At 29.8% G+C, this 26,101-nt stretch overlaps 6 protein-coding genes across 6 annotated transcripts; 2 read left to right on the top strand and 4 right to left on the bottom strand.

Moving 5' to 3' along the window:
• Nucleotides 1-114: 114 nt before the first annotated feature.
• On the top strand, nt 115-7,302 carry GO595_000370 (Titin-like; the record flags this gene model as incomplete). The annotated part of the gene is made up of 2 exons (XM_067916745.1): nt 115-3,607; nt 4,580-7,302. 2 exons carry the CDS (start codon nt 115-117, stop codon nt 7,300-7,302), a joined length of 6,216 nt encoding a protein of 2,071 aa, XP_067779825.1.
• Nucleotides 7,303-9,053: 1,751 nt separating this feature from the next.
• GO595_000369 (Alpha amylase, catalytic domain containing protein) lies at nt 9,054-11,021 on the bottom strand (the record flags this gene model as incomplete). Its single annotated transcript, XM_067916733.1, has 1 exon — nt 9,054-11,021. The coding sequence occupies one exon, from the start codon at nt 11,019-11,021 to the stop codon at nt 9,054-9,056; it is 1,968 nt and encodes a 655-aa protein (XP_067779824.1).
• Nucleotides 11,022-11,757: 736 nt separating this feature from the next.
• On the top strand, nt 11,758-12,951 carry GO595_000368 (CK1 family protein kinase; the record flags this gene model as incomplete). The annotated part of the gene is made up of 1 exon (XM_067916722.1): nt 11,758-12,951. The coding sequence occupies one exon, from the start codon at nt 11,758-11,760 to the stop codon at nt 12,949-12,951; it is 1,194 nt and encodes a 397-aa protein (XP_067779823.1).
• Nucleotides 12,952-18,526: 5,575 nt separating this feature from the next.
• On the bottom strand, nt 18,527-19,246 carry GO595_000367 (uncharacterized protein; the record flags this gene model as incomplete). The annotated part of the gene is made up of 1 exon (XM_067916711.1): nt 18,527-19,246. One exon carries the CDS (start codon nt 19,244-19,246, stop codon nt 18,527-18,529), a length of 720 nt encoding a protein of 239 aa, XP_067779822.1.
• A 74-nt stretch (nt 19,247-19,320) lies between these two features.
• GO595_000366 (histidine--tRNA ligase, cytoplasmic-like) lies at nt 19,321-21,693 on the bottom strand (the record flags this gene model as incomplete). Its single annotated transcript, XM_067916700.1, has 1 exon — nt 19,321-21,693. One exon carries the CDS (start codon nt 21,691-21,693, stop codon nt 19,321-19,323), a length of 2,373 nt encoding a protein of 790 aa, XP_067779821.1.
• A 405-nt stretch (nt 21,694-22,098) lies between these two features.
• On the bottom strand, nt 22,099-25,920 carry GO595_000365 (leucine-rich repeat domain-containing protein; the record flags this gene model as incomplete). The annotated part of the gene is made up of 1 exon (XM_067916689.1): nt 22,099-25,920. The coding sequence occupies one exon, from the start codon at nt 25,918-25,920 to the stop codon at nt 22,099-22,101; it is 3,822 nt and encodes a 1,273-aa protein (XP_067779820.1).
• Between the last annotated feature and the right edge of the window lie 181 nt (nt 25,921-26,101).

The raw sequence follows: 26,101 nt of genomic DNA, 5'->3' as shown, positions 1-26,101 counted from the left end.
AATGCTAAGCAAGGACGAGATATATGTTTTACATGCACATTTACTTCTTGAAGAAGGAAACAAAGAGAAAACGATAAATATGGGGTGCCCTTGTTTAACATTCGAATTGTCAAAATGGGTTCAGGCGGAAGTAATGCAAATCAGGAACAACAGAGAAGACTAGAAGCAGAAAGGCTAAGAAAGCAAGAGGAAGAAAGAAAGAAAAAAGAAATGGAAGAAAAATTAAAAAGAGAAGAACAAGCAAGAATAAAGGCAGAAGAGGAGAGACTCAAGAAAGAAGAAGAGGAAAGACATAAAAGAGAGGAAGAAGAACGGCTTAAGAGAGAGGAAGAGGAACGACTAAAGAAGGAAGAAGAAGAAAGAGTAAAGAAGGAAGAAGAAGAAAGATTAAAGAAGGAAGAAGAAGAGAGACTTAAGAAAGAGGAAGAAGAGCGTCTTAAGAGAGAAGAAGAGGAAAGATTAAAGAGAGAAGAAGAAGAGAGACTTAAGAAAGAGGAAGAAGAGCGTCTTAAGAGAGAAGAAGAGGAAAGATTAAAGAGAGAAGAAGAGGAAAGACTTAAGAAAGAAGAAGAAGAAATTAAGAAAGAAGAAGAGGAAAGACTTAAGAGAGAAGAAGAAGAAAGACTTAAGAAAGAAGAAGAAGAAAGACTTAAGAAGGAAGAAGAGGAAAGACTTAAGAAAGAGGAAGAAGAAAGACTTAAGAAAGAAGAAGAGGAAAGATTAAAGAAGGAAGAAGAAGAGAGACTTAAGAAAGAGGAAGAAGAGCGTCTTAAGAGAGAAGAAGAAGAAAGATTAAAGAAGGAAGAAGAAGAGAGACTTAAGAAAGAAGAAGAAGAAAGACTTAAGAAAGAGGAAAAAGAAAGATTAAAGAAAGAAGAAGAGGAAAGATTAAAGAAAGAGGAAGAAGAAAGACTTAAGAAGGAAGAAGAAAGACTTAAGAAAGAAGAAGAGGAAAGATTAAAGAAGGAAGAAGAGGAAAGACTTAAGAGAGAGGAAGAAGAGCGTCTTAAGAGAGAAGAAGAGGAAAGATTAAAGAAAGAAGAAGAGGAAAGACTTAAGAGAGAGGAAGAAGAAAGAATTAAGAAGGAAGAAGAGGAAAGACTTAAGAAGGAAGAAGAGGAAAGACTTAAGAAGGAAGAAGAGGAAAGACTTAAGAAAGAAGAAGAAGAAAGACTTAAGAAAGAGGAAGAAGAAAGACTTAAGAAAGAGGAAGAAGAAAGACTTAAGAAAGAGGAAGAAGAAAGACTTAAGAAGGAAGAAGAGGAAAGACTTAAGAGAGAAGAAGAGGAAAGACTTAAGAAGGAAGAAGAGGAAAGACTTAAGAAGGAAGAAGAGGAAAGACTTAAGAGAGAAGAAGAGGAAAGACTTAAGAAAGAAGAAGAGGAAAGACTTAAGAAGGAAGAAGAGGAAAGACTTAAGAAAGAGGAAGAAGAAAGACTTAAGAAAGAGGAAGAAGAAAGACTTAAGAAAGAGGAAGAAGAAAGACTTAAGAAGGAAGAAGAGGAAAGACTTAAGAAGGAAGAAGAGGAAAGACTTAAGAAGGAAGAAGAAGAAAGACTTAAGAAAGAGGAAGAGGAAAGATTAAAGAAGGAAGAAGAAGAGAGACTTAAGAGAGAAGAAGAAGAGCGTCTTAAGAAAGAAGAGGAGGAAAGACTTAAGAAGGAAGAAGAGGAAAGACTTAAGAAAGAGGAAGAAGAGAGACTTAAGAGAGAAGAAGAACAAAAAGTTGAAGAACCTAAAGTCGAAGAACCTAAAGTTGAAGAACAAAAGGAAGTAGAAGAACCTAAAGTAGAAGAACAAAAGGAAGTTGAAGAACAAAAAGTAGAAGAAGTAGAAGAACAAAAAGTTGAAGAACAAAAGGAAGTTGAAGAACAAAAGGAAGTAGAAGAACAAAAAGTTGAAGAACAAAAAGTAGAAGAACAAAAAGTTGAAGAACAAAAAGTAGAAGAACAAAAGGAAGTTGAAGAACAAAAAGTAGAAGAACAAAAGGAAGTAGAAGAACAAAAGGAAGTAGAAGAACAAAAAGTAGAAGAACAAAAAGTAGAAGAACAAAAGGAAGTTGAAGAACAAAAAGTTGAAGAACAAAAAGTTGAAGAACAAAAAGTAGAAGAACAAAAGGAAGTTGAAGAACAAAAGGAAGTAGAAGAACAAAAGGAAGTAGAAGAACAAAAGGAAGTAGAAGAACAAAAAGTAGAAGAACAAAAAGTAGAAGAACAAAAAGTTGAAGAACAAAAAGTAGAAGAACAAAAAGTAGAAGAACAAAAGGAAGTAGAAGAACAAAAAGTAGAAGAACAAAAAGTTGAAGAACAAAAAGTAGAAGAACAAAAGGAAGTAGAAGAACAAAAAGTTGAAGAACAAAAAGTAGAAGAACAAAAGGAAGTAGAAGAACAAAAAGTAGAAGAACAAAAAGTAGAAGAACAAAAAGTTGAAGAACAAAAAGTTGAAGAACAAAAAGTAGAAGAACAAAAGGAAGTTGAAGAACAAAAAGTAGAAGAACAAAAAGTAGAAGAACAAAAAGTTGAAGAACAAAAAGTAGAAGAACAAAAAGTAGAAGAACAAAAAGTAGAAGAACAAAAAGTTGAAGAACAAAAAGTAGAAGAACAAAAAGTAGAAGAACAAAAGGAAGTAGAAGAACAAAAAGTAGAAGAACAAAAAGTTGAAGAACAAAAAGTAGAAGAACAAAAGGAAGTAGAAGAACAAAAAGTTGAAGAACAAAAAGTAGAAGAACAAAAGGAAGTAGAAGAACAAAAAGTAGAAGAACAAAAGGAAGTAGAAGAACAAAAAGTTGAAGAACAAAAAGTTGAAGAACAAAAAGTAGAAGAACAAAAGGAAGTTGAAGAACAAAAAGTAGAAGAACAAAAAGTAGAAGAACAAAAGGAAGTAGAAGAACAAAAAGTAGAAGAACAAAAGGAAGTTGAAGAACAAAAAGTTGAAGAACAAAAAGTAGAAGAACAAAAGGAAGTAGAAGAACAAAAAGTTGAAGAACAAAAAGTAGAAGAACAAAAGGAAGTAGAAGAACAAAAAGTTGAAGAACAAAAAGTAGAAGAACAAAAGGAAGTTGAAGAACAAAAAGTTGAAGAACAAAAAGTAGAAGAACAAAAGGAAGTAGAAGAACAAAAAGTAGAAGAACAAAAAGTAGAAGAACAAAAGGAAGTAGAAGAACAAAAAGTAGAAGAACAAAAGGAAGTAGAAGAACAAAAAGTTGAAGAACAAAAAGTTGAAGAACAAAAAGTAGAAGAACAAAAGGAAGTTGAAGAACAAAAAGTAGAAGAACAAAAGGAAGTAGAAGAACAAAAAGTAGAAGAACAAAAGGAAGTAGAAGAACAAAAAGTAGAAGAACAAAAGGAAGTAGAAGAACAAAAAGTAGAAGAACAAAAGGAAGTAGAAGAACAAAAAGTAGAAGAACAAAAGGAAGTTGAAGAACAAAAAGTTGAAGAACAAAAAGTTGAAGAACAAAAAGTAGAAGAACAAAAGGAAGTTGAAGAACAAAAGGAAGTAGAAGAACAAAAGGAAGTAGAAGAACAAAAGGAAGTAGAAGAACAAAAAGTAGAAGAACAAAAAGTAGAAGAACAAAAAGTTGAAGAACAAAAAGTAGAAGAACAAAAAAGTTGAAGAACAAAAAAGTAGAAGAACAAAAGGAAGTTGAAGAACAAAAGAAGTAGAAGAACAAAAGAAGTAGAAGAACAAAAGGGAAGTAGAAGAAGAAAAAAGTAGAAGAACAAAAAGTAGAAGAACAAAAAGTTGAAGAACAAAAAGTAGAAGAACAAAAAGTAGAAGAACAAAAGGAAGTAGAAGAACAAAAAGTAGAAGAACAAAAAGTAGAAGAACAAAAAGTAGAAGAACAAAAGGAAGTAGAAGAACAAAAAGTAGAAGAACAAAAAGAAGAAGAACAAAAGGAAGAAGAAGAAAAAAAAAGAGAAGAGCAAAAGGAAAGTAGAAGAACAAAAAGTTGAAGAACAAAAAGTTGAAGAACAAAAAGTAGAAGAACAAAAGGAAGTTGAAGAACAAAAAGTAGAAGAACAAAAAGTAGAAGAACAAAAGGAAGTAGAAGAACAAAAAGTAGAAGAACAAAAGGAAGTTGAAGAACAAAAAGTTGAAGAACAAAAAGTAGAAGAACAAAAGGAAGTAGAAGAACAAAAAGTAGAAGAACAAAAAGAAGAAGAACAAAAAGAAGAAGAAGAAAAAAAAGAAGAAGAACAAAAAGAAGAAGAACAAAAAGAAGAAGAACAAAAAGAAGAAGAACAAAAAGAAGAAGAACAAAAAGAAGAAGAAGAAAAAAAAGAAGAAGAACAAAAAAGTAGAAGAACAAAAGGAAGTAGAAGAACAAAAAAGTAGAAGAACAAAAGGAAGTAGAAGAACAAAAAAGTTGAAGAACAAAAAGTTGAAGAACAAAAAAGTAGAAGAACAAAAGAAAGTTGAAGAACAAAAAGTAGAAGAACAAAAGAAGTAGAAGAACAAAAAGTAGAAGAACAAAAGAAATAGAAGAACAAAAAAGAAGAAGAAGAAAAAGAAGTAGAAGAACAAAAAGTAGAAGAACAAAAGGAAGTAGAAGAACAAAAAGTAGAAGAACAAAAGGAAGTTGAAGAACAAAAAGTTGAAGAACAAAAAGTTGAAGAACAAAAAGTAGAAGAACAAAAGGAAGTTGAAGAACAAAAAGTAGAAGAACAAAAAGTAGAAGAACAAAAGGAAGTTGAAGAACAAAAAGTAGAAGAACAAAAAGTAGAAGAACAAAAAGTAGAAGAACAAAAAGTAGAAGAACAAAAGGAAGTAGAAGAACAAAAAGTAGAAGAACAAAAGGAAGTAGAAGAACAAAAAGTTGAAGAACAAAAAGTTGAAGAACAAAAAGTAGAAGAACAAAAGGAAGTAGAAGAACAAAAAGTAGAAGAACAAAAGGAAGTAGAAGAACAAAAAGTAGAAGAACAAAAGGAAGTAGAAGAACAAAAAGTAGAAGAACAAAAGGAAGTAGAAGAACAAAAAGTAGAAGAACAAAAGGAAGTAGAAGAACAAAAAGTAGAAGAACAAAAGGAAGTTGAAGAACAAAAAGTTGAAGAACAAAAAGTTGAAGAACAAAAAGTAGAAGAACAAAAGGGAGTTGAAGAACAAAAGGAAGTAGAAGAACAAAAAGAGTTGAAGAACAAAAAAGTAGAAGAACAAAAAGTTGAAGAACAAAAAGTAGAAGAACAAAAGGAAGTTGAAGAACAAAAAGTAGAAGAACAAAAGGAAGTAGAAGAACAAAAAGTAGAAGAACAAAAGGAAGTAGAAGAACAAAAAGTAGAAGAACAAAAAGTAGAAGAACAAAAGGAAGTAGAAGAACAAAAAGTAGAAGAACAAAAAGTAGAAGAACAAAAAGTAGAAGAACAAAAGGAAGTAGAAGAACAAAAGGAAGTTGAAGAACAAAAAGTAGAAGAACAAAAGGAAGTAGAAGAACAAAAAGTAGAAGAACAAAAGGAAGTAGAAGAACAAAAAGTAGAAGAACAAAAGGAAGTTGAAGAACAAAAAGTTGAAGAACAAAAAGTTGAAGAACAAAAAGTAGAAGAACAAAAGGAAGTTGAAGAACAAAAGGAAGTAGAAGAACAAAAAGTTGAAGAACAAAAAGTAGAAGAACAAAAAGTTGAAGAACAAAAAGTAGAAGAACAAAAGGAAGTTGAAGAACAAAAAGTAGAAGAACAAAAGGAAGTAGAAGAACAAAAAGTAGAAGAACAAAAGGAAGTAGAAGAACAAAAAGTTGAAGAACAAAAAGTTGAAGAACAAAAAGTAGAAGAACAAAAGGAAGTTGAAGAACAAAAAGTAGAAGAACAAAAAGTTGAAGAACAAAAAGTAGAAGAACAAAAAGTTGAAGAACAAAAGGAAGTAGAAGAACAAAAAGTTGAAGAACAAAAAGTAGAAGAACAAAAAGTAGAAGAACAAAAAGTTGAAGAACAAAAAGTTGAAGAACAAAAAGTAGAAGAACAAAAGGAAGTAGAAGAACAAAAAGTTGAAGAACAAAAAGTAGAAGAACAAAAGGAAGTAGAAGAACAAAAAGTTGAAGAACAAAAAGTAGAAGAACAAAAAGTTGAAGAACAAAAAGTAGGAGAACCAAAAGCCGAAGGGCAAACTGAAGCTCCTGTCTCTAATGCTGAGGAAGAACCAGTGCTTGCATATGACTACAAAGAGCGTCTAAACCAAATGCGTAAAGTCATTAAGACAGAGATCTCCGACACCTCATCCTCCACCACTGAGAGCGTCAAGACCTTTGTTGCTCCAACCTTTGTCACACCCATTTTCACACACAGTGAGCGCCTTCGTTTATTACGAGAATCATTATCATCTACCGAAGCTCCACATCTCAAACCAAAACTTCCATTATCAGAGATGCCTCGTCCTGAGAAGAAAGTCCGAGTTAAACCAGCAACACCAACACGTGCGTCCAGTGTCAGTACCATTCCGCGTGCCTCACGCCCCAACAGTCACGCGTATGCATTTCAAGAGCGACTTAAACAAATCCAAGATGCCACAAGTGAGAAAGAAGCCAAAACGTCAGTTATTGATGATCCCGTACTTAAGAACATTAAATTCAAGGAAAATCGTCAAACGATTATAGATCTCCAAAATCGTACATTTAAGAATGCGGATACACAACGTGAACTTGAGGAGTTATTAGCAGGAAGAAGATCGCCAGCACGTTCTCTTTCATCAGCAACACTTCAACGCCCACCACAACAACAAAAACATGTTGCACCTATAGTACCAACAGCAGTCGAACGTAAACCAGAGCCAACTATACCGCGTCCAGTACCTAAACCTAAGCCTAAGCCACAGCCACCTGCAGAGAAACCACTTACAGAGTTCCAGAAGAAGATGATGGCTGCCGCCGAAGCTAAGCAAAAGAGATTAATTGAAGCGCAAAAAGCAAATGCTGCAGCAGGTGGGCAAAATGATGGAAAGCCAATGAAGTTATCACAAAGAATGAGCATTTTATTGGAACAACAGAAGAAAGATGAAGAAAAGGCTAAGAATGACGCGCCCGTCGAAATGAAGAAATTGCAGTTGAATAATTTCCATACAAACCTCAACGTAATGGTGGAAGAGCAATTTAAGAAGAAGATGTCAATGACTGAAGAGGATGAGGAATTAATGAAGTTCGTCCCAAGGAAACAACCAGAAAGAATAAAGAAGGAAGTAGAGCAGGAACCAATCGTCGAAAAGAAAGAAGAAGAAAGACCAAAGGACGGTATACCAATAAGAAGAACTGCAAGAAAGAGGAACACAAGAGGACCCACGTCGCTTAAGGTGGATAGTGCCAACACTACCAACGCGAACTAAACAGTCGAATTAGTTCTCATTTTATGTTTTTGATATTTTTGAGCAATTTGGAAAATATTAATTCACTAAGTGTTTCACTAAGTGATATAATTTTGATTATATAAAAAATGCGATAAAAATATTTTACCAAATGATTTACTTATTTTAAAAAAAGAGAACAATTTAATTATTTTGTGTAATACATCATACAGCTATAACATTTTTTAATTATTTTGTGTAATACATCATACAGCTATAACATTTTTAATTATTTTGTGTAATACATCATACAGCTATAACATTTTTTAATTATTTTGTGTAATACATCATACAGCTATAACATTTTTTAATTATTTTGTGTAATACATCATACAGCTATAACATTTTTTAATTATTTTGTGTAATACATCATACAGCTATAACATTTTTAATTATTTTGTGTAATACATCATACAGCTATAACATTTTTTAATTATTTTGTGTAATACATCATACAGCTATAACATTTTTAATTATTTTGTGTAATACATCATACAGCTATAACATTTTTTAATTATTTTGTGTAATACATCATACAGCTATAACATTTTTTAATTATTTTGTGTAATACATCATACAGCTATAACATTTTTAATTATTTTGTGTAATACATCATACAGCTATAACATTTTTAATTATTTTGTGTAATACATCATACAGCTATAACATTTTTAATTATTTTGTGTAATACATCATACAGCTATAACATTTTTTAATTATTTTGTGTAATACATCATACAGCTATAACATTTCTTAATTATTTTGTGTAATACATCATACAGCTATAACATTTTTAATTATTTTGTGTAATACATCATACAGCTATAACATTTTTTAATTATTTTGTGTAATACATCATACAGCTATAACATTTTTTAATTATTTTGTGTAATACATCATACAGCTATAACATTTCTTAATTATTTTGTGTAATACATCATACAGCTATAACATTTCTTAATTATTTTGTGTAATACATCATACAGCTATAACATTTTTTGTAAATGCAAAAACGTTCAACATAAATCTTCGAAAGACAACGTCATGGTAAATATTTAATTAAGTGAGATTACTAATGTTAGTGTTAATATTGGTGGAAATCGTTAAGAATGTGTTACAAGTTTTTCTTGTTATTGTTTAAAGATAAACAATTAGTTGTACATACCTGAAAATCTTTTTTGATGTAATCACATAATGAATAATTATCCCTTAATCACATTAGATGGCAATTGAATAAAACGAAGTGATCACAAGATTATGATTTTTTTACCGCCAATATAATATTTGAATTTTATTGGTATAAAATCGATGAAATCCGCTTTTTGAATGGTGGAGAATGGGAATTACCGATATCATTATGTAAAAATTTTAAATAAAATATAATAAATTTATTGATAATAATGTTAACTGAATATTTTATTGATTTTAGGTACACTATTTCGATTTTTTTGAGGTGTTGACAGATTTTTCTGGTCATTTTACATTATGTTTTGTATAATATTTTGTCTTTGTGTTTAAATTATAAATCACAACGCGTAAATATTTTTATTGTCTTTTTCTATGTTCTTTATTGGGATATTCAGAGATTTTATTAAAATAAATTCGAAACTTTGTTCTTTTTTTTATAGTTATTAAAGAATATAATTAAAAAAAAATTCAAATGATTTAGAGTTTATTTAAGTTATATTAAATAAAGTCCAAATTTGAAGAAGTGCATAATCTTGGATGGCATTTTAAATGTGCATCCAACTCCTCATTGCCGCAATGATCTGAGAATCTCTGTGTACTCTTGTGTAGTCACTTCCTGCGTAAGCTTGTGCATCAGCGACATATGCCTTTGCATAAGCTCTTGATCTACATGATTCGCATGTCGTTACGCACTTACTGCAATCGGATTTACCATCGGGAATAGCCTTCACGCCATCCTTGAAGTAATATGATGATAATAACATTCGAATTGGGTAATCGTTATCATTATCAGCGCCGCCATAAGGATCAGTGAACAATTTGATTTCATGAATTCTATGTGTGTTTGGATCACATCCTTTAACAAGTACGCATCCTTTGTCATGCATATCGCGTGATGATGAGCCATCGTTTTGTTGATCATGGTCATCATTTTGGATAACTTTCCTAATTCGTGATAACCTTCCGCCATCATTATCTGGTTCATTAGGATAACCACTCCACCAAATCTTAATTTGATTGATTTCAGTGTCAGTTAAACCTTGTGACTTAAGTTGGTTGGTTAGGAATGTTGTAAATGAGTAATCGGAATCACCGACTAAAAGTTGTGATTCGCCGCCAGTGATAACTTCGAGCCACGTGAAGAAGTCGACTGGATATGAGCCGCCTAATCTTTGCTTGAACTTAGCAAAGATTGCTGCTAAGTCAGTTGGATGAATATGTTTAGCAGCATCAACTCTGAAGCCAGAGAATCCAATAGACAAAAGATCAACGAAGTAATCGGCAATACGTGTGCGTACAAATTCTTTGCTTGTATCAAGATCTGTTAAACCTGTGAGCCAACCAGTGTTCATTATGTTTGGATCAGTCCATGAATTAAGAGATTTGTCGCAATGGAAGTCCATTGGTCCATATGGTACTGCTGGATATTCAAGTACATTAGATGGTTCGCCCCATGAGTTATACTTATATGTATAACCTGGTGTATAGTATGGTGATTGATTTTCTTCATCAGATGATTGTTTGCCGGGCCAATATGTACAACCTGCACCTGGGTTACGATGATCTTGTGCATCATTACCGGAGCCTGACATGTGATTAACAACTGCATCTGCATAAACACGTAATCCATATGAACGACACTTCTTAATCATGTTACGAAGTTGTGTACGTGTTCCTGCACGACCTTGTAAACGGTATGAAACTGGTTGATACATGAAATACCATGGATTAAGTTCGTTCTCCATTGGTTGTGTAGACATAACTTGTTCTTGATGTGGGAAGAGTTTAACACCAAGATAACCCGCTTCTGCAATAACTTTACATTCTTCAGCAATATCATCATCTGGCCAACCAAACATTTCAACAATTGCACCTTTTTGTCCATTACGATAATCACCATTTCTTTGTTTAAGTGGTTCAACATTCCAAATGAAATCAATCTCATCAAGTTCAAGTGTTTCGCCAGTTGCAGCAACAACTTTAACTTTAAGAAGACCTTTATAAGATGAATCATAAGTCTTAGATGGACTTGTTTGTGGAACACCATCGAAATAATATGTGAGTGAAAGATCATGATGTGTCTTTGTATAAATTGTAACTGTGCATGATGTACGTCCTGATTTATATTGAAGTTGTGCATAACCAACAAGTGTGCTCATATCTTGATAACCTTTCTTCCAGCCTTCTGTACCACGTTTTGGTGTATTCCAAAGATGTGTAGCCCATTTACTATCCATTTCACCAGAGCTGCTTCTGCATGAAGGAACTTCGAATGTGGAACAATCACTATTTGATGCATTTAGATAATAATTTCCAATATGACTTGTTGAGGTCTGACATGTTGAAGTACTTGAAGACGAGCGTCCAAATGAAACATATCCAATTAAAACACCTGAAACAAGACCAATAGCAAGACAAATACCAAGTATAATCTTCTTAAGGAGAGGACTCTTTTCAGTTGGTTGTTCACTTTCCTTATTAGAAAGCAATGGTTCGTTTTGTAACTCTTCCATTGTGAAAATGATGTCAAAGCCTGACTTTAGTTTTGAATAAACTTCAGTTGATGTATTTAAATACTTTATTCCACCTGAAATAATTGAAAATTCAATGAATGAGGCGTTACTATTCAAATTCTACCTTACTACACCTCACTTGCGCTATTTTGACTAAAATAATATACAAATCTAACCATAGTTATATGAAAATAATTTAATATGAAGTTTCAAGTATTTTATATTCAAATTTTGCTGATATATCTCAATAAATTACACAAGAGTTTCTATCATTAGTTCTGTATTAGTTATTTTTACGATTTGCAACTGCAGTTAAGATATATAACATCATCTTTTGTTTGCCCAATACTGTGCATTCGACATAATCATATGAGCTGATTATTTTTTTCATTTCTTCACCTTGATATGTCGGAATGAGAAATAACATGTTATCAAAAAGTGGAAAATTTTTGTCAATAAACGGTTTGTTTATACGTTATTTGGCCAATGAAGGATGTTGGTTGATAAGATTGTTGGATCTTGTTATAGGTTAAGGAAAAAAATTGGTTCTGGAAGCTTTGGTGAAATATATATTGCAGAAAATATAAATTCACATCATGCATTTGCTGTTAAAGTCGAAAATTCTCGAACTAAAATTCCACAATTAGCTTTTGAATCAAGATTATATAATATCTTTTCAGGTGGAACAGGAATACCTAAGATTCATTATTACGGAACAGAAAGTCATTACAATTTTATGGTAATTGATTACTTAGGAAAATCACTTGAAGATCTTTTTGTATTATGTCATCACAGATTTTCTCTCAAAACAGTTCTAATGCTTGCAGATCAAATGCTTTCATGTACCGAGTACATCCACAAAAAAAATTTTATTCATAGAGATATCAAACCTGATAATTTTGTAATGGGGATTCGAAACACATCAAACCAAGTTTTCATTATTGATTATGGTCTTGCAAAAAAGTATAGAGATCAAAAGACACACGTACACATTCCATATTGCGATGGAAAATCACTTACTGGAACAGCTCGTTATGCCTCAGTAAATGCTCTCCAAGGTAAAGAGCAATCCAGGAGAGATGATCTTGAATCTCTTGGATATGTTTGGCTTTATCTTCTCCGCGGAAATCTTCCATGGATGGGTCTCACTGCGAAAGACCAAAAACAGAAATACCAGAAGATCTGTGCGGTTAAGTCAAGAACAACATTCGAAGAATTATGCAAAGGCTTTCCAGATGAGTTTGTTCGTTATTTTCATATTGTAAGAAATCTTAAATTTAGTGAAACTCCTAATTACTCGGAACTTAGAAAGTTGTTCCGCAATCTTTTTATCAGGGAAGGCTTTGTGTATGACTTCAAATATGATTGGAACAAAAAAAGAGAAGAGCCGATAAACTGCCAAAAGAAAACCGTTAAACCTTCTCAACAACCGCCAAATAAACAATTCAATTTAGAGAAAAAGACTACAGAAAAAGTGAAACAGAAAGAACAAGCTGCAACACCCAAAAAACATGATGATAACTTTGCTGCTACGTTAAATGCACTGAAAATAGACCTAAAGCTTGCAGAAACACGAATAAATGCAACAAGAAAAAAACTTCAAATGAAAGAACAAGATAATAAAAAGTTAATCAAACGCGAAGCAAATGCACCAAAACAAAGTACTTATGAAAGGAAACCACTTAAGCCTAAAACTCTTGTCAAGGAAATAAATGAACCACATCTTACTACAAAAAGGAAATCTCTGAATCAAAACAAAGATAATAACAAAAAAGACATAACAATTCATTCTTCTATACAAAGGCCAAGATCTTCTAGCGTAAGAAGGCCTTCAACTGTTTCTAGGTGGAGAATGCAAGCAGATGATTTCGAAGAAGTAATTGTGAAAAGGTCAACTACGCATTCCAAAAGGAAATTTTCTCTGTATTAATATTTGTTTATAAATAATATTATTTATTTTAATAATTTTATGTAGTTAATGTTAGACAACTGAACAGCTGAAAGTTGCTATATGATGTATAATCTCCATCAATGCTCTTTACATTTTTAGGTTTTTTCTCGAAAGGAATTGAAATAAAATAATTTTTTTGTACATTGCTATTTTTAGGTGACGTAACAATTAAGCATTTTAAAATGGTGTTGTATTGTTTAATTAATTAATATAATTTAAAGGGCATTTCCGACCGTTTATTTTATAAACAAGATAAACGTCTTCCTCACTTGAAAAAATTGAAAAAATTTTGGTCGAGCTGGATTAAATGTCATTTTGTCATTGTACGATTATTTAAACACAATAATGCGAATGATAATGCTATGTTAATAGTTCGCTAAACATGTCTGAAATAATAATTCAATTTGATTTCGAAAATGTATTTGATTTAGAAAACTTATTCGATTTATCAAATAAATATGTTTGTGTTAAAGTATGTGTTGGGTAAATATATTGGGAACTTCCTTTATTTATAATCACCTGCCCTTCTCATTCATTCATCTCCAATATCATCTAATAAATAGACATTTATAAGTTTTTTAAGTGCAAGATAAATTATTTGTATATTTTTTCTTTGTAATAACCCACATGAAAGATTCTCGAAAAATCCTGAATTAAGATCATATGGGAAAACTTCATTTCCCATCAATTTATTATCAGATCCTATTAGTGAAATAATAGCAGATTGTAAAAATGAAAATTCGATTTTTTAAAGATAATTTTTTATCATGTTGTGTTATTTGATTAACATTTAATTCTTGATTATTATCGAAACGAATGTTGTTTTTTCTGAATTAAATTAATCGTCCATAAATATTTGGAATACAATCACATTAGAAATCAGAAACAATAATGTTACTTTTATAAGTAATAAATTTTGTTTTTGTATCACTATCTGCATAAAAAATATTACCATTGAAATTAATATTTTTTTCTTCTATCCCAACGTAATATTAAAATTATTTTCAATATCATTTATTATTTTTTGAGTTCCAAACATTTTCCCAGATGGTATTTCTATATTAATATTATTTTTATAGACATGTTATTAATTTTTATTGTACTATATATATAATGATGATTCCAATCACCTTGTTGAATTTTACTTAAAATTTCGTTCTCTGAAAGAAGGAACCACTTTGATTAAATATTTTATTTTTTGATTTATTATTATAACAATCTATATAATAATGAGTAAAAGGTCTTGCTGTTTTTTCTGTTTCATCAATTGGAAAATCAATATTTTGTTCAGAAATATAACGAATTTAGGTTTGAATATATAACTTAATTAAAAATATATAATTAGGTTCCATACAAACACTTTTTAATTTGATGACATCTCCGAATTTTATTGATTCATCTGCAGCAATTATTGCAAAAATAAGGACAAGATAATACTCTAAAAAATCATTAAAAATTGTTAATATAATTTCTTTAGTTAATTTTTTAATTATCAAATTAGAATTCTGATTTAATATGTTTCTAAATCCATAAATAATTTGTGGGAATGTTGGAATTATTGAATGCAATTGATACTGTGCAATTAACATAAAATACTTTATAATTAGCATGGAATACTTCGGAGATATTCATTTGTAATATATAAGCATATATAAAAATTTATTTACTTAATAATGCTACTAAATCCTAAAATTCGACAATTAGCAAACTTTTGCAAAATATAAATTTCTAGAAACACAACAAAATACAATAATTATACTCAAAATTTAAAGTTCAGAAAATTAATGATTACATAATTTTATTTATATTAATTAAAATATTGAAACCTAATTAAACTCCAAAGATCATCAAAATAATTAACCAATTTTTTTCGAAAACACCACTCATGAATGTATAATTGATATGAATATTGAGTATAAATCGATCGTCTGAAAGCCATTCAATAAACTCTCAATTTGATAGAGTAAAATTTTAATAAATATCATAGTGTTGATTTTATCGAGAAAATTTCTCATCATGCTGAATTGCAATTTGAATTAAAATTTTCACTGAAAAAGTTATCAACAATCATTCAATAATTCCTACTTTTTCAGAGTTATTAGAAAATTTGTGTTGATATAAAAACGACGGTTCATTCAATCTGTCCATTATAACCCAGCTCGACCAAATTTTTTGGATGGAGGTGAAACAGGAGCCACAAAATGAAATGAAAACCTTTCTGTATATTAGTAAAATGTTTTATAATCTGGAAGAAAGAAATATTGCACAAACAGTAAATTCATTAATGAATAAATTTGATGATATTTATCCAATATCTTATCAGCTATTTATTAGTCAAATGTTATATTCATCTTATACTTCTAATATGAATAATATTGATTTATTTTTGACATTTATAAAAGAAATTGTAAGTATTAAATCCAATTTTCTTGATGAATTTTCATATTTTCTTCTTCGCAAAAATTCGAGAAAGACATTATTTATTTTTTATAATTTAATTAAACAAAATTTATTAAGTTCTAAAATTATAAAAAATATAAACAAGAAAATTAGAATTCCATATTTCATACATTACATGCCAAATATTCAAATTGACAAAATAAAACATTTTGCTTTTATGAATCAAATCATTAATAATTATGATGGACTTTCAAAGAATGATTGGGAACTTCATAAAAAGTTAATTAACGAAGGACATAATCCAAATAAAATCGCAAAAATAATTCGAAATGATGAAATCGAAAAACTTCAAGAAATATCATCACAAAGTAATTTTGATTTTAATCAAGAAATTGAACCATCACTTTATGAAAGATGTTCATTTATCAATGATAATGATGTTACATTAATTGATTATGCTGCATTTTTTTCTTCAGTTAAATGTTTTAAATATTTACTTATGAATGGTGCAAATGTAACAAACACAGGAAAATATGCAGTTGCAGGTGGAAATATTGAAATCATTCATTTATGCGAACAAAATAATTCATCATTTGAAGATGCATATGAGACAGCAATTGAATTCCATCGTAATGATATCTTTAAATATATTTATGAAAATAAAATTAATGAAATTAAAAACTTAGAATATTTAGGAATAAAGTGTGCTTTTTATAATAATTATGAAATTTTTTTGTTTCTTGAAACAAATGGAATGAAAATTAATGCTGATATTATTAATGAATTTGCAGAAATAGGGAATTTATACCAAGTTAACTATTTTCTTAAAACTAATAGTATCCCAAATGATATTTTGATATTTTCTTCAAAATCAGGGAATATAGAACTTGTTAAATATATATTAGAAAAAAAAGTTATCAATATAAATGCTAAAGATAAAATTTATATTAATATATTAATATTTATTTTAATGATTTAATATTTCAAAATAATATTTGGAAATTATTTAAATTATTTAATACAGCACTTATGTGGGCATCTTATAAAGGTCATACAAAAATCGTTAAATTACTTCTTGAACAAGAAGGAATTGATATTAATGATGAAGATATTTATTTATTTTATTTGATATTTATTTTAATAATTTTGGATTTCAAAATAATAATTGGAAATTATTTAAATTATTTTGGACAGCACTTATGATTGCATCTCAAAATGGTCATACAGAAATTGTTAAATTACTTCTTGAACAAGAAGGAATTGATATCAATTATCAAGAAATTAATTTGTTTTCTTTGAAATTTATTTTAATAATTTAATATTTCAAAATTATATTCGATATTTTTTCTAATTATTTGGAGAATCAGCACTTTCGATTGCTGTTGAAAATCGGAATAAGGAAATTATTAAATTATATTGTAAACATAAAGGAATGAACATTAATGCTAAAAACAGATGCTAAATTTATTTAAAATTTGCTTTAAAATTTTTTTGTTTCAAAATAATATTTGGAAATTATATGAAATATTTAATACATTACTTATGAATGCAACTGAAGATGGTGACATAGAAATCGTTAAAATCCTTCTTGAACAAAAAGGCACTGATATTAATACTAAATCTATTTAATTGTTTTATCTAATATTTATTTTAATATTTTGGAACTCTAAAATAATATTTGGAAAATATTCACAATATTTTGGACAGCATTATTTTTTGCTGCGAGACATGAGCGTACTGAAATTGCAAAGTTACTTCTTGCACAAAAAGATATAGATATTAATGTTATAGATATAAATTTATTTTATTTGATATTTATTTTAATCATATATTGATTCAAAATAATATTTGGGAAATATTTGAATTATTTGCTCCAGCACTTTATATTGCTGCTGAAAATGGTTGTACAGAAATAGTTAAATTCCTTCTTGAAAAAGATGAGATTAATATTAGTCTTAATAAGAAATGTATTGATTTTAATTTATTTGATGTTTATCTAGAATATCTTATAATAGATTAAAATAATATTTGGAAATTATGTAGATTATTTGAAACAGCACTTATGCGTGCTATCACCTTTGATAATACGGATATCGTTAAATTACTTCTTGAAAAAGATGGAATTGATGTTAATACACAAGATATTGATTCATCTTATTTAAAACATATTGTAATAATTTAATATTTCATAATGATATTTGGGAAATATTTGAATTATATCATACAGCACTTATTGCTGCTTCTTACAATGAGAGAATAGAAATATTTAAATTACTTCTTGAAAAAGATGGAATTGATATTAACGTTAAAGATATTTATTTACTTTATTTAAAATATATTGTAATATTTTGATATTTCAAAATGAAATTTGGAAATTGTTGAAATTATTTATGACAGCACTTATTGCTGCTTCTTACAATGATAGCATAGAAATAGTTAAATTACTTCTTGAAAAAGATGGAATTGATATTAACGTTAAAGATATTTATTTACTTTATTTAAAATATATTGTAATATTTTGATATTTCAAAATGAAATTTGGAAATTGTTGAAATTATTTATGACAGCACTTATTGCTGCTTCTTACAATGATAGCATAGAAATAGTTAAATTACTTCTTGAAAAAGATGGAATTGATATTAACGTTAAAGATATTTATTTACTTTATTTAAAATATATTGTAATATTTTGATATTTCAAAATGAAATTTGGAAATTGTTGAAATTATTTATGACAGCACTTATATTGGCATCTAAAAAAGGTAATACAGATGTAGTTAAATTACTTCTTGAAAAAGATGGAATTGATATTAATGCTAATGGTAATTCGTTGTATTATTTAAAATAAAATTAAATGATTTTATATTTGAAAATATTTTTTGTAATTTTTTCAAAACATTTGAAACAGTACTTATGAAAGCTTATCACAATATTGAAATGATTAAATTATTTTTTCAATAAAAGAAGATGTCGCGTTTTAAATTAATAATGATAGTATAACGATGTGAAGTTATTTTTTCACATTACAATTATAGTTTTAACGTTTAATAAATAATATCAATTCTACTCATAATTCTTGTGAATACAAAAAACGAAAACATTTCCATTAAATAATTATAAAATGTTTTGATAAATTTTATGATATATTTATAAATTTATTCCGTACTCATTGTAACATGTGCAAACATTCGCATATAGTAATCGATTTTCTTGTCCGATATATTCGGATCACTTCGCTTTAAGCCGTTTCGGAATTCGAAGCATTGCTCATACGGAAGGCCGTACGTCGGTATCCGGACACGCTTGACAGTGCGCTTCCGATTCAGCTTCTTTTCGTTGCGCACCGAACGCGCTTCCGACGCAGTGTCCTTTGTCTGCTCTGCATCTTTTGCTGGTGCTGCGTGCGCTTGGCCGCTTTTGGCTTCAGTCGCATTCTTTTGAGGCTGAGTTCCATCTGTTTTACTTTCTTCGGAAGATTTGTCATTTGGATTAATTTCTTTTATCTGCGCTGTATCTTTTGCTGGTGCTGCATGCGCTTGACCACTTTTATCTTTAGTCGCATTCTTTTGAGGCTGCGTTCCATCTGTTTTACTTTTTTCGGAAGATTTGTCATTTGGATTAATTCCTTTTGTCTGCACTGTATCTCTTGCTGGTGCTGCATGCACTTGGCCGCCTTTGACTTCAGGATCACTCTCATAAATTAGAGGATCATCATTGTACATATCATCCTTATCATTTGGTACTTTTTGGTATGCGTTTGTGTTTCTTGTTTCACTGCGATAATGTCCTAATTTTGAGGTTGGATAGTCTTCTTCTTTTTCTTCTTCTTCATCTGCAATGCCCAAATCAATTTGACCTTCGTTCGGACCATCCATCGATGTTTATAAAAAGTGACAAAGGCATTATTACGACCGTTAACTCACAGATCAAAATATTGATTTGTATTATTTTATTTAAGCAATTCCTTTACCTTTGGAACTATTTCATCCTTAGGTATTATAATTTCTTCTTTAGTTTCAAGCACTTTAATTTTAATTTGACCTTTTTCCATTTCATCAGGTGCCAATATGATTGCGATTTTTGCGCCAACAGTATCAGCTTGTCCTAACTGCGCTTTGATGTCCGGCTTTTCCTTATAAGCAAATTCAGTTGGAATTCCTTCCTTCCAAAGTAATGATGCAATTTCAAGTCTTTCCTTTGTATAATTACATGCAAGGGAACATACAAAAACTTGTGTATCAACTTGGCGTGGCTTCTTTTCCATCTTTTGTTCCATAATCGAAAAGATACGTTCAATTCCAAGTGATGCACCAACAGCTGGAATCTTCTTCTTGGAGAACATTCCAATTAATTCATCATATCGACCTCCGCCTGATATTGAACCAACTTTGACACCTTCTTCTTTTGCAACTGCTTCGAAGATCACTCCTGTGTAATAGTCAAGACCACGCGCTAATGATAAGTTAAATGTACACTTGTCAAGAACTTTCATTGCAGTTAAATATGTAAACAAAAGTTCCATTTCATCAATGATTTTGGAGGCGACCGTTAAGAATTCGGGTTTAGAACGAAGTTTGGAGATAACTTCATCGGCACTGCCATTGATTTGAAGATATTCCCATAACTTGTCGGCGGATTCTTCTGAAAGGCCTTTTTGAGTGACAAGCTCATTTCGGACTGTCGACCATTCTTCTTTATCAAGTTTATCAATCGAAGAACAAACAGTATGGAATTTCTCTGGTGGTACATTTGCAAGTTTTGTCATGGCTGATAAGAGTTGGCGATGACTAATCTTGATTTCAAAATCAAATTTACATAAGTTACCAATGGCCGTAAGAAGTTCATAGATGGTAGATATGACTTCTGAGTCAGCAATCATTGGACCACTGGGACCTGCAATATCAAAATCACATTGATAAAATTCTCGGAAACGACCACGTTCAAATGCTGGACGATCTCTACGGTAAACCTTTGCTATATGATAACGCTTGATTTGATTGATACCATGTGTAGCTACAAAACGTGCAAATGGTACAGTAAGATCATATCTAAGACTAAGAAGTTCACCACCTTGGTCTTCAAGATTGTAAATAAGTTTAGCTTCTTCACCATATTTTTCGGTAAGAACTTCACGGAGTTCAAATACTGGTGTATCAATACTAACTGCACCATGACGTTTGAACACTGATGTTACAAGTGAAATTACTTGTTCACGAATCTTCATTTGAAGTGGCATAAGATCACGTGCACCATAAGCTTCTTTTACAGCAACTGATTTTCCTTGGGGTGCCTTGAAAACGTTAAGTTGTGTTAAATATGAAAAACCGTTTTGCGACACTTTTTCATTGAAGTCTTTTGTAATAAGTCCAAATGGAAGTTGACGACCTTTTGGAAGTTTAGATTGCTTTTGACCAATGACTTCCTTTACTTGGTTATACTTTTGGTAAATTGCAGTAATGAATGAAATTGTAACATCTTGTAACTTTAATTCTGGAACAGTTCCAGAGAGAAGTTCCATAATAAGGCTATATCCTTGGATGAGATTGGTTTGATGGGATTGAAGCATAAACTTGCTGAAAAAGTGGAGAGACTTAGCAATATTGGTTCTAATCGTGGAAATAGTACCTAAGAGAGGAGCAATAGCATCAACAACTTGAATAAGATTATCAGAACCACCTTTCTTCTTAATAAGTTTAGAATTTGTTACAATGTCATTTACTTTTTGTGCTGCCTTGGAAAGATGTACAGGTGAATTTTCACGTGTGTATTGATCTGTAGGAATTGTAGCAGAGTCACTAACTTCAGCATTAAGCGATAAAACAATTGCAGAATAATCAAGTAAACGTTCACCAAGAGCAGTTGTTAATAAAACAGTAGCTGCAGTGACATATGGTTGATTTAAAAGATGGTTTTCAGCATCGTTTAATTTAAGTCCATCAAATGTTTCATGAAGGAATTTCGAAAATGTTTCATCATTTAAGGTATCTGGATATGTAATATCAAAAATTGTACCTTTAAAAGAACCATCAGTTGGTTGAACAAACTTTGGCTTTTCTAAGGCATTTACAAGATTTACAATTGAAAGTGCAACAGAAGAACCTTTCTCTTTTTGGGAAAGAAAAGCAGCCGCAGCACTTAAGAGTGCTATTCTATGAACGGAGTTGTATTTTTGTAATTGCTCAGGAAGAACTGATGGTTCGATCTTGATTGCATCAGTAGCTTTCTCAACTAAATCTTCAGAAAGTCTCCAGTTAGGTGATTCTAAAAGATACCTTTGGATATCCTCCAATGTTAAGCAAAGGTGCGGGAGTAACGCAGTCATAGAATTCAGAGGTGAAGTGATTGACCGGCCACAAAAATTGAATTTGATAAAAAATTTTAATTCTGTGCTAAATATGCCCGATGATTAAAAGAAGCTTCTTCGGCGTGGAAAACAAAACTTTTAACTTTGTGTGCATGAAACAAGTCTTAACACATATAATTCTAAATTTTCGGAAAGATCAGTCTAAAATGCTGTAAAAGTTATATAATATTTAATAAAACTTCAACCTACTGACCGCACTAAATTTAAATTAAAAAACATATTTCGTTACTTTTATGTACAAAGTACTAGTAAATTTACTTAGTAAAAAAATATTTGTTAAATAAATCATATATTCAAAACACAATTAATCTTTAAAAAAATAAGTTTTAAGAAATGATAATCAAACTGATCTTTATTAAATATTTAGCCTTGAAAATCACTCATAGGAGATGAGAACTCTGTGAAGTTATTCTTATTAGCTTTCTTCTTACGAACAATTACTACGATAATTATCACAATTACAATTAATAATATTGGTATTCCTATGACTAATCCATATAGTAAACCTTTTGGCATTAGAGATGATTGTGAATGTGAACTACTTTCCGTGAATGTATTTGATTGTATATATTTATTACTTTCCGTGAATGTATTTGATTGTATATATTTATTACTTTCCGTGAATGTATTCGATTGTAAATATGTATTACTTTGCGGTGTTGTTTGACATTCATAGAGCACTTCTGTTGTAATACTCAATGATCCGAAACTTGTTGCGTTATACCATTTTTGAACCATTACAGTACTTGTACCAATTCCATCAAATGCACCTCTACCAATAATTGGTTCAGTTGTACCATTATAATAAATACATTTTAGGTTACTTGAACCATAAAATGCGTAATTTGCAATAACTGTACAAGTTTCTGGGATATTAATTTGCTTTAAATTATCGCAAAAAGCAAATGCGTGTACTCTAAGATTTTCGACTTTATTTGGAATATCAACACTTGTTAATTTCTTACATTGTCTAAATGCAAAAGGTGAAATTGATGTTAAACCATTACCAATGACTAAATTAACTAATTTAACACATGATTCAAATACATTCGAATCAATTGTTTTAACATTATCTCCAATGATAACATCAGTTAAACCAGTACAATGAGAAAATGATCCTCTTCCAATTCGATTAACTGCACCAGAAATATTAATTTTTGTTAAATTTTCATTATAAGCAAATGAAAAGTTATATAATTCATTAACAGAATTATGAATTTCGAAATTATTATCTGTTTTACCTATCGGATAACAAAGAATTTCTTTATAATTAATATCATAAAGTACTCCATCATTATTATAATTAGTATAATTCTTATTAATTGAAGAAACTTCAATTGCTTTAAGATTCTTACATAATGAAAATGCTCCAATTCCAATTGATGAAACTTTAGCTGAGATATCAATTTTAGTTAAACTACTACAACCATAAAATGCACAATCAGAAATTGTTTCAATATTATCTAATGTAATACTATTTAATTTACTACAAAGGTAAAATGCATAACTATCAATTTTTGTGATTTTATTAGGGAAATTAATAGTCGTAAGTTCTGAACACAAATAAAACATATATTTAGTAATAGTTGTTAACTTATCACCTAATTGAACTGTTTGAAGAGATGTACAATATTGAAAGATATTAGCACCAAGTGTAATAACATTATTAGGAATTGTAATTTTTGTCAAGCTTGAACAAGCATAAAATACATAATTATCAATTGCAAGAAGATTTTTGCTAAGAGTAATTTCAGATAATGATATACATGATTGAAATGCTCTTACATAAAGTGCTGTTGTAGTATCAGGAATTATAATACTTTTAAGTTTAGAACATTCTCTAAATGCATAAGATTTAATATATTTTAATGATTTCCCTAATTCAATACTTTCTAAATTATAACACATTTCAAATGCAAAATCATCAATCGCTAGAACAGAATCAGGTAATACAATTCTTGGTAATAATTTACATTCTGAAAATGAACTTTCTGAAATGTTTGTAACATATTGACTGATTTGAACATTTTGTAAATTAAAACATTTAAGAAATGTTTTTGCTGGAATAACATTAATTCCATTTCCTAATGATACTGAATATAATTCTGGACATTTTTCAAATGTATTTGTTCCTAAACTTGTAACAGTATCAGGGAATGTAATATTATATAATTTATCACATTCTTTAAAGATATAAGAACCGATCTTTTCTATATTATTACCAAATTTTACTGTTTCTAATGAAGTACATTTAGAAAAGACATAATTTCCAAATGTTTTTACAGAATTTGGAAATTCTATAACTTTTAATGAAGTACAATAATATAATGCATAACTACTAACAGTAGAAACATTATTTGGTAATTTAATTGTTGTTAATTTATTACATTGAGAAAATAGATAACTCGAAAGTTCTGCAAATCCTTCATTACCTTCTTCAAAAATAACTTTTTCTAATGATGAACAACCTGAAAATGTATAACCTCTAATAGTTTTAACTGATTTTGGAATTGTTATTTCAGTCAATTTAGTACAATAAGAAAATACATATATACCAATAGCATTAACCAAATTTGGTATTGTAATTGTAGAAATACCTGAACAACCATAAAATCCATAATTATCAATAGCTTGTAATTGATCATCTAATGTAATTTTCGCCAAATTTTTACAGTTTTGAAATGCATATTGATCAACTTTAGATACTGTATTAGGTAATGTATATTCACTACGACTATTTGCAGGTGGATGACATAATATAATTGTTAAACCTTTGTTATATAATACTCCATCATCATTATTATTAGTATATGAAGGATTACTTTCAACAACTTTAATTGAACGAAGTTTTTCACATAAACCAAATGCTTGTGTACCAATTGTAGTTACTGACTGAGGAATTAATATTTCTTGAATGGATGTACAAGAAATAAATGCACAATCACCAATTGTTTCAACTTTTTCACCAATTGTAATTGAAGTAATTCCAGAACATGAATCATATGAATGAAATCCAATGTTTGTAACTAAATCTGGAATTACAATTTTAATCAAAGCCAAACAAAATGAAAATGTATATGAACCAATTGAAGTCAGTCCTTTAGGTAATTCGAAATCTAATAAAGATGAACAATAAATAAATGAGTAATCACCAATTAATTCAACATTATCATTAAGTTTAATTGTTTTAAGTGTTGCACATGAAGTAAATGCAAATTCACCAATTTGTGTAATTGTACTTGGTACTTCAAATGATTCATATGTAATACCGATTGGGAAACATACCAATTTCGTAATTTCTTTGTTATATAATATTCCATCGTTATTGTAATTTGAATATTTCGTATTTCCACTCGATACATTAATTACTTTCAAACCTTTACATGAACTAAATGAACATCTTTCGATTGTTTCAACTGAATCTGGAATTTTAATCGATGTAATTAATGGGCATCCATTAAATGAATATTGGCCAATTGTTTTAACACCTGATCCAAATGTTACTACTCGAAGTTCACTACATTCTGCAAAAGCATTTTGTCCAATACTTTGAACACTATCTTCAAATACAACTTTAAGTAATTGTTCATTTTGATAAAAAGCAGAATCTTCAACATTAACAATATTACCTCCAATTGTTGCCGTGTATGGACCTTCTTGAAAAGATTCAACTAATTCTGGAATAGATATCGCTGTTGTATGGATAGTGAAATATAAAATACTATAGCAATAATCAAATGCACAGTCCTCAATAGTTTCAATAGATTCTCCAAGATAAACTGTTTCGAGGCTAACACAAGAATCAAATGCATTATTGCTAATTGTCTTAAGTTTCTTAGGCGATATAAAAGACATAAGGTACACACAGTAATAGAATGCATACTCTCCAATTGTCACAAGATTTTCCGCATCTTCAAAATTAACTGATTGCAAATAATCACAGCTACGAAATGCTCTGTTTCCAATCTCTGTAATTCCTTTCCCGAGCGTTACGTTGAGGAGTTCTTTCCATGCGTAGAACGCACGATATCCAAGAACTTGAACATCATCTTTAATAATGAGATATTTTGTTGTGGCCTTATATGACGAATAATTATCTTGTAAAACTTCCTTAATTCCCTGGACAACAAGAGTATCTGAATCGCATGTTATTCTGTAGGAGAGAATTGCAAGGAAAACAAGCATTACTAAGCTTGGCAAAACCGATGAAATTGTATGGTTTATAGTTTATTAATTAATATGTGCACATTTGACACGTAAAACATTCAATTTGTTAACGGCTCCGGAATTCGATCAACACTTCTCAAAGAAATACCAATAACCACTGTACGACGTTGAAAAATCGTATCGTCATTATACAGTTTGA

The sequence above is a fragment of the Histomonas meleagridis genome (genome assembly GCF_020186115.1).
Source record: "Histomonas meleagridis strain 2922-C6/04-10x chromosome Unknown contig_1, whole genome shotgun sequence".
NCBI lineage: Eukaryota > Parabasalia > Tritrichomonadida > Dientamoebidae > Histomonas > Histomonas meleagridis.
This window is presented reverse-complemented; position numbering and strand designations above follow the sequence as displayed.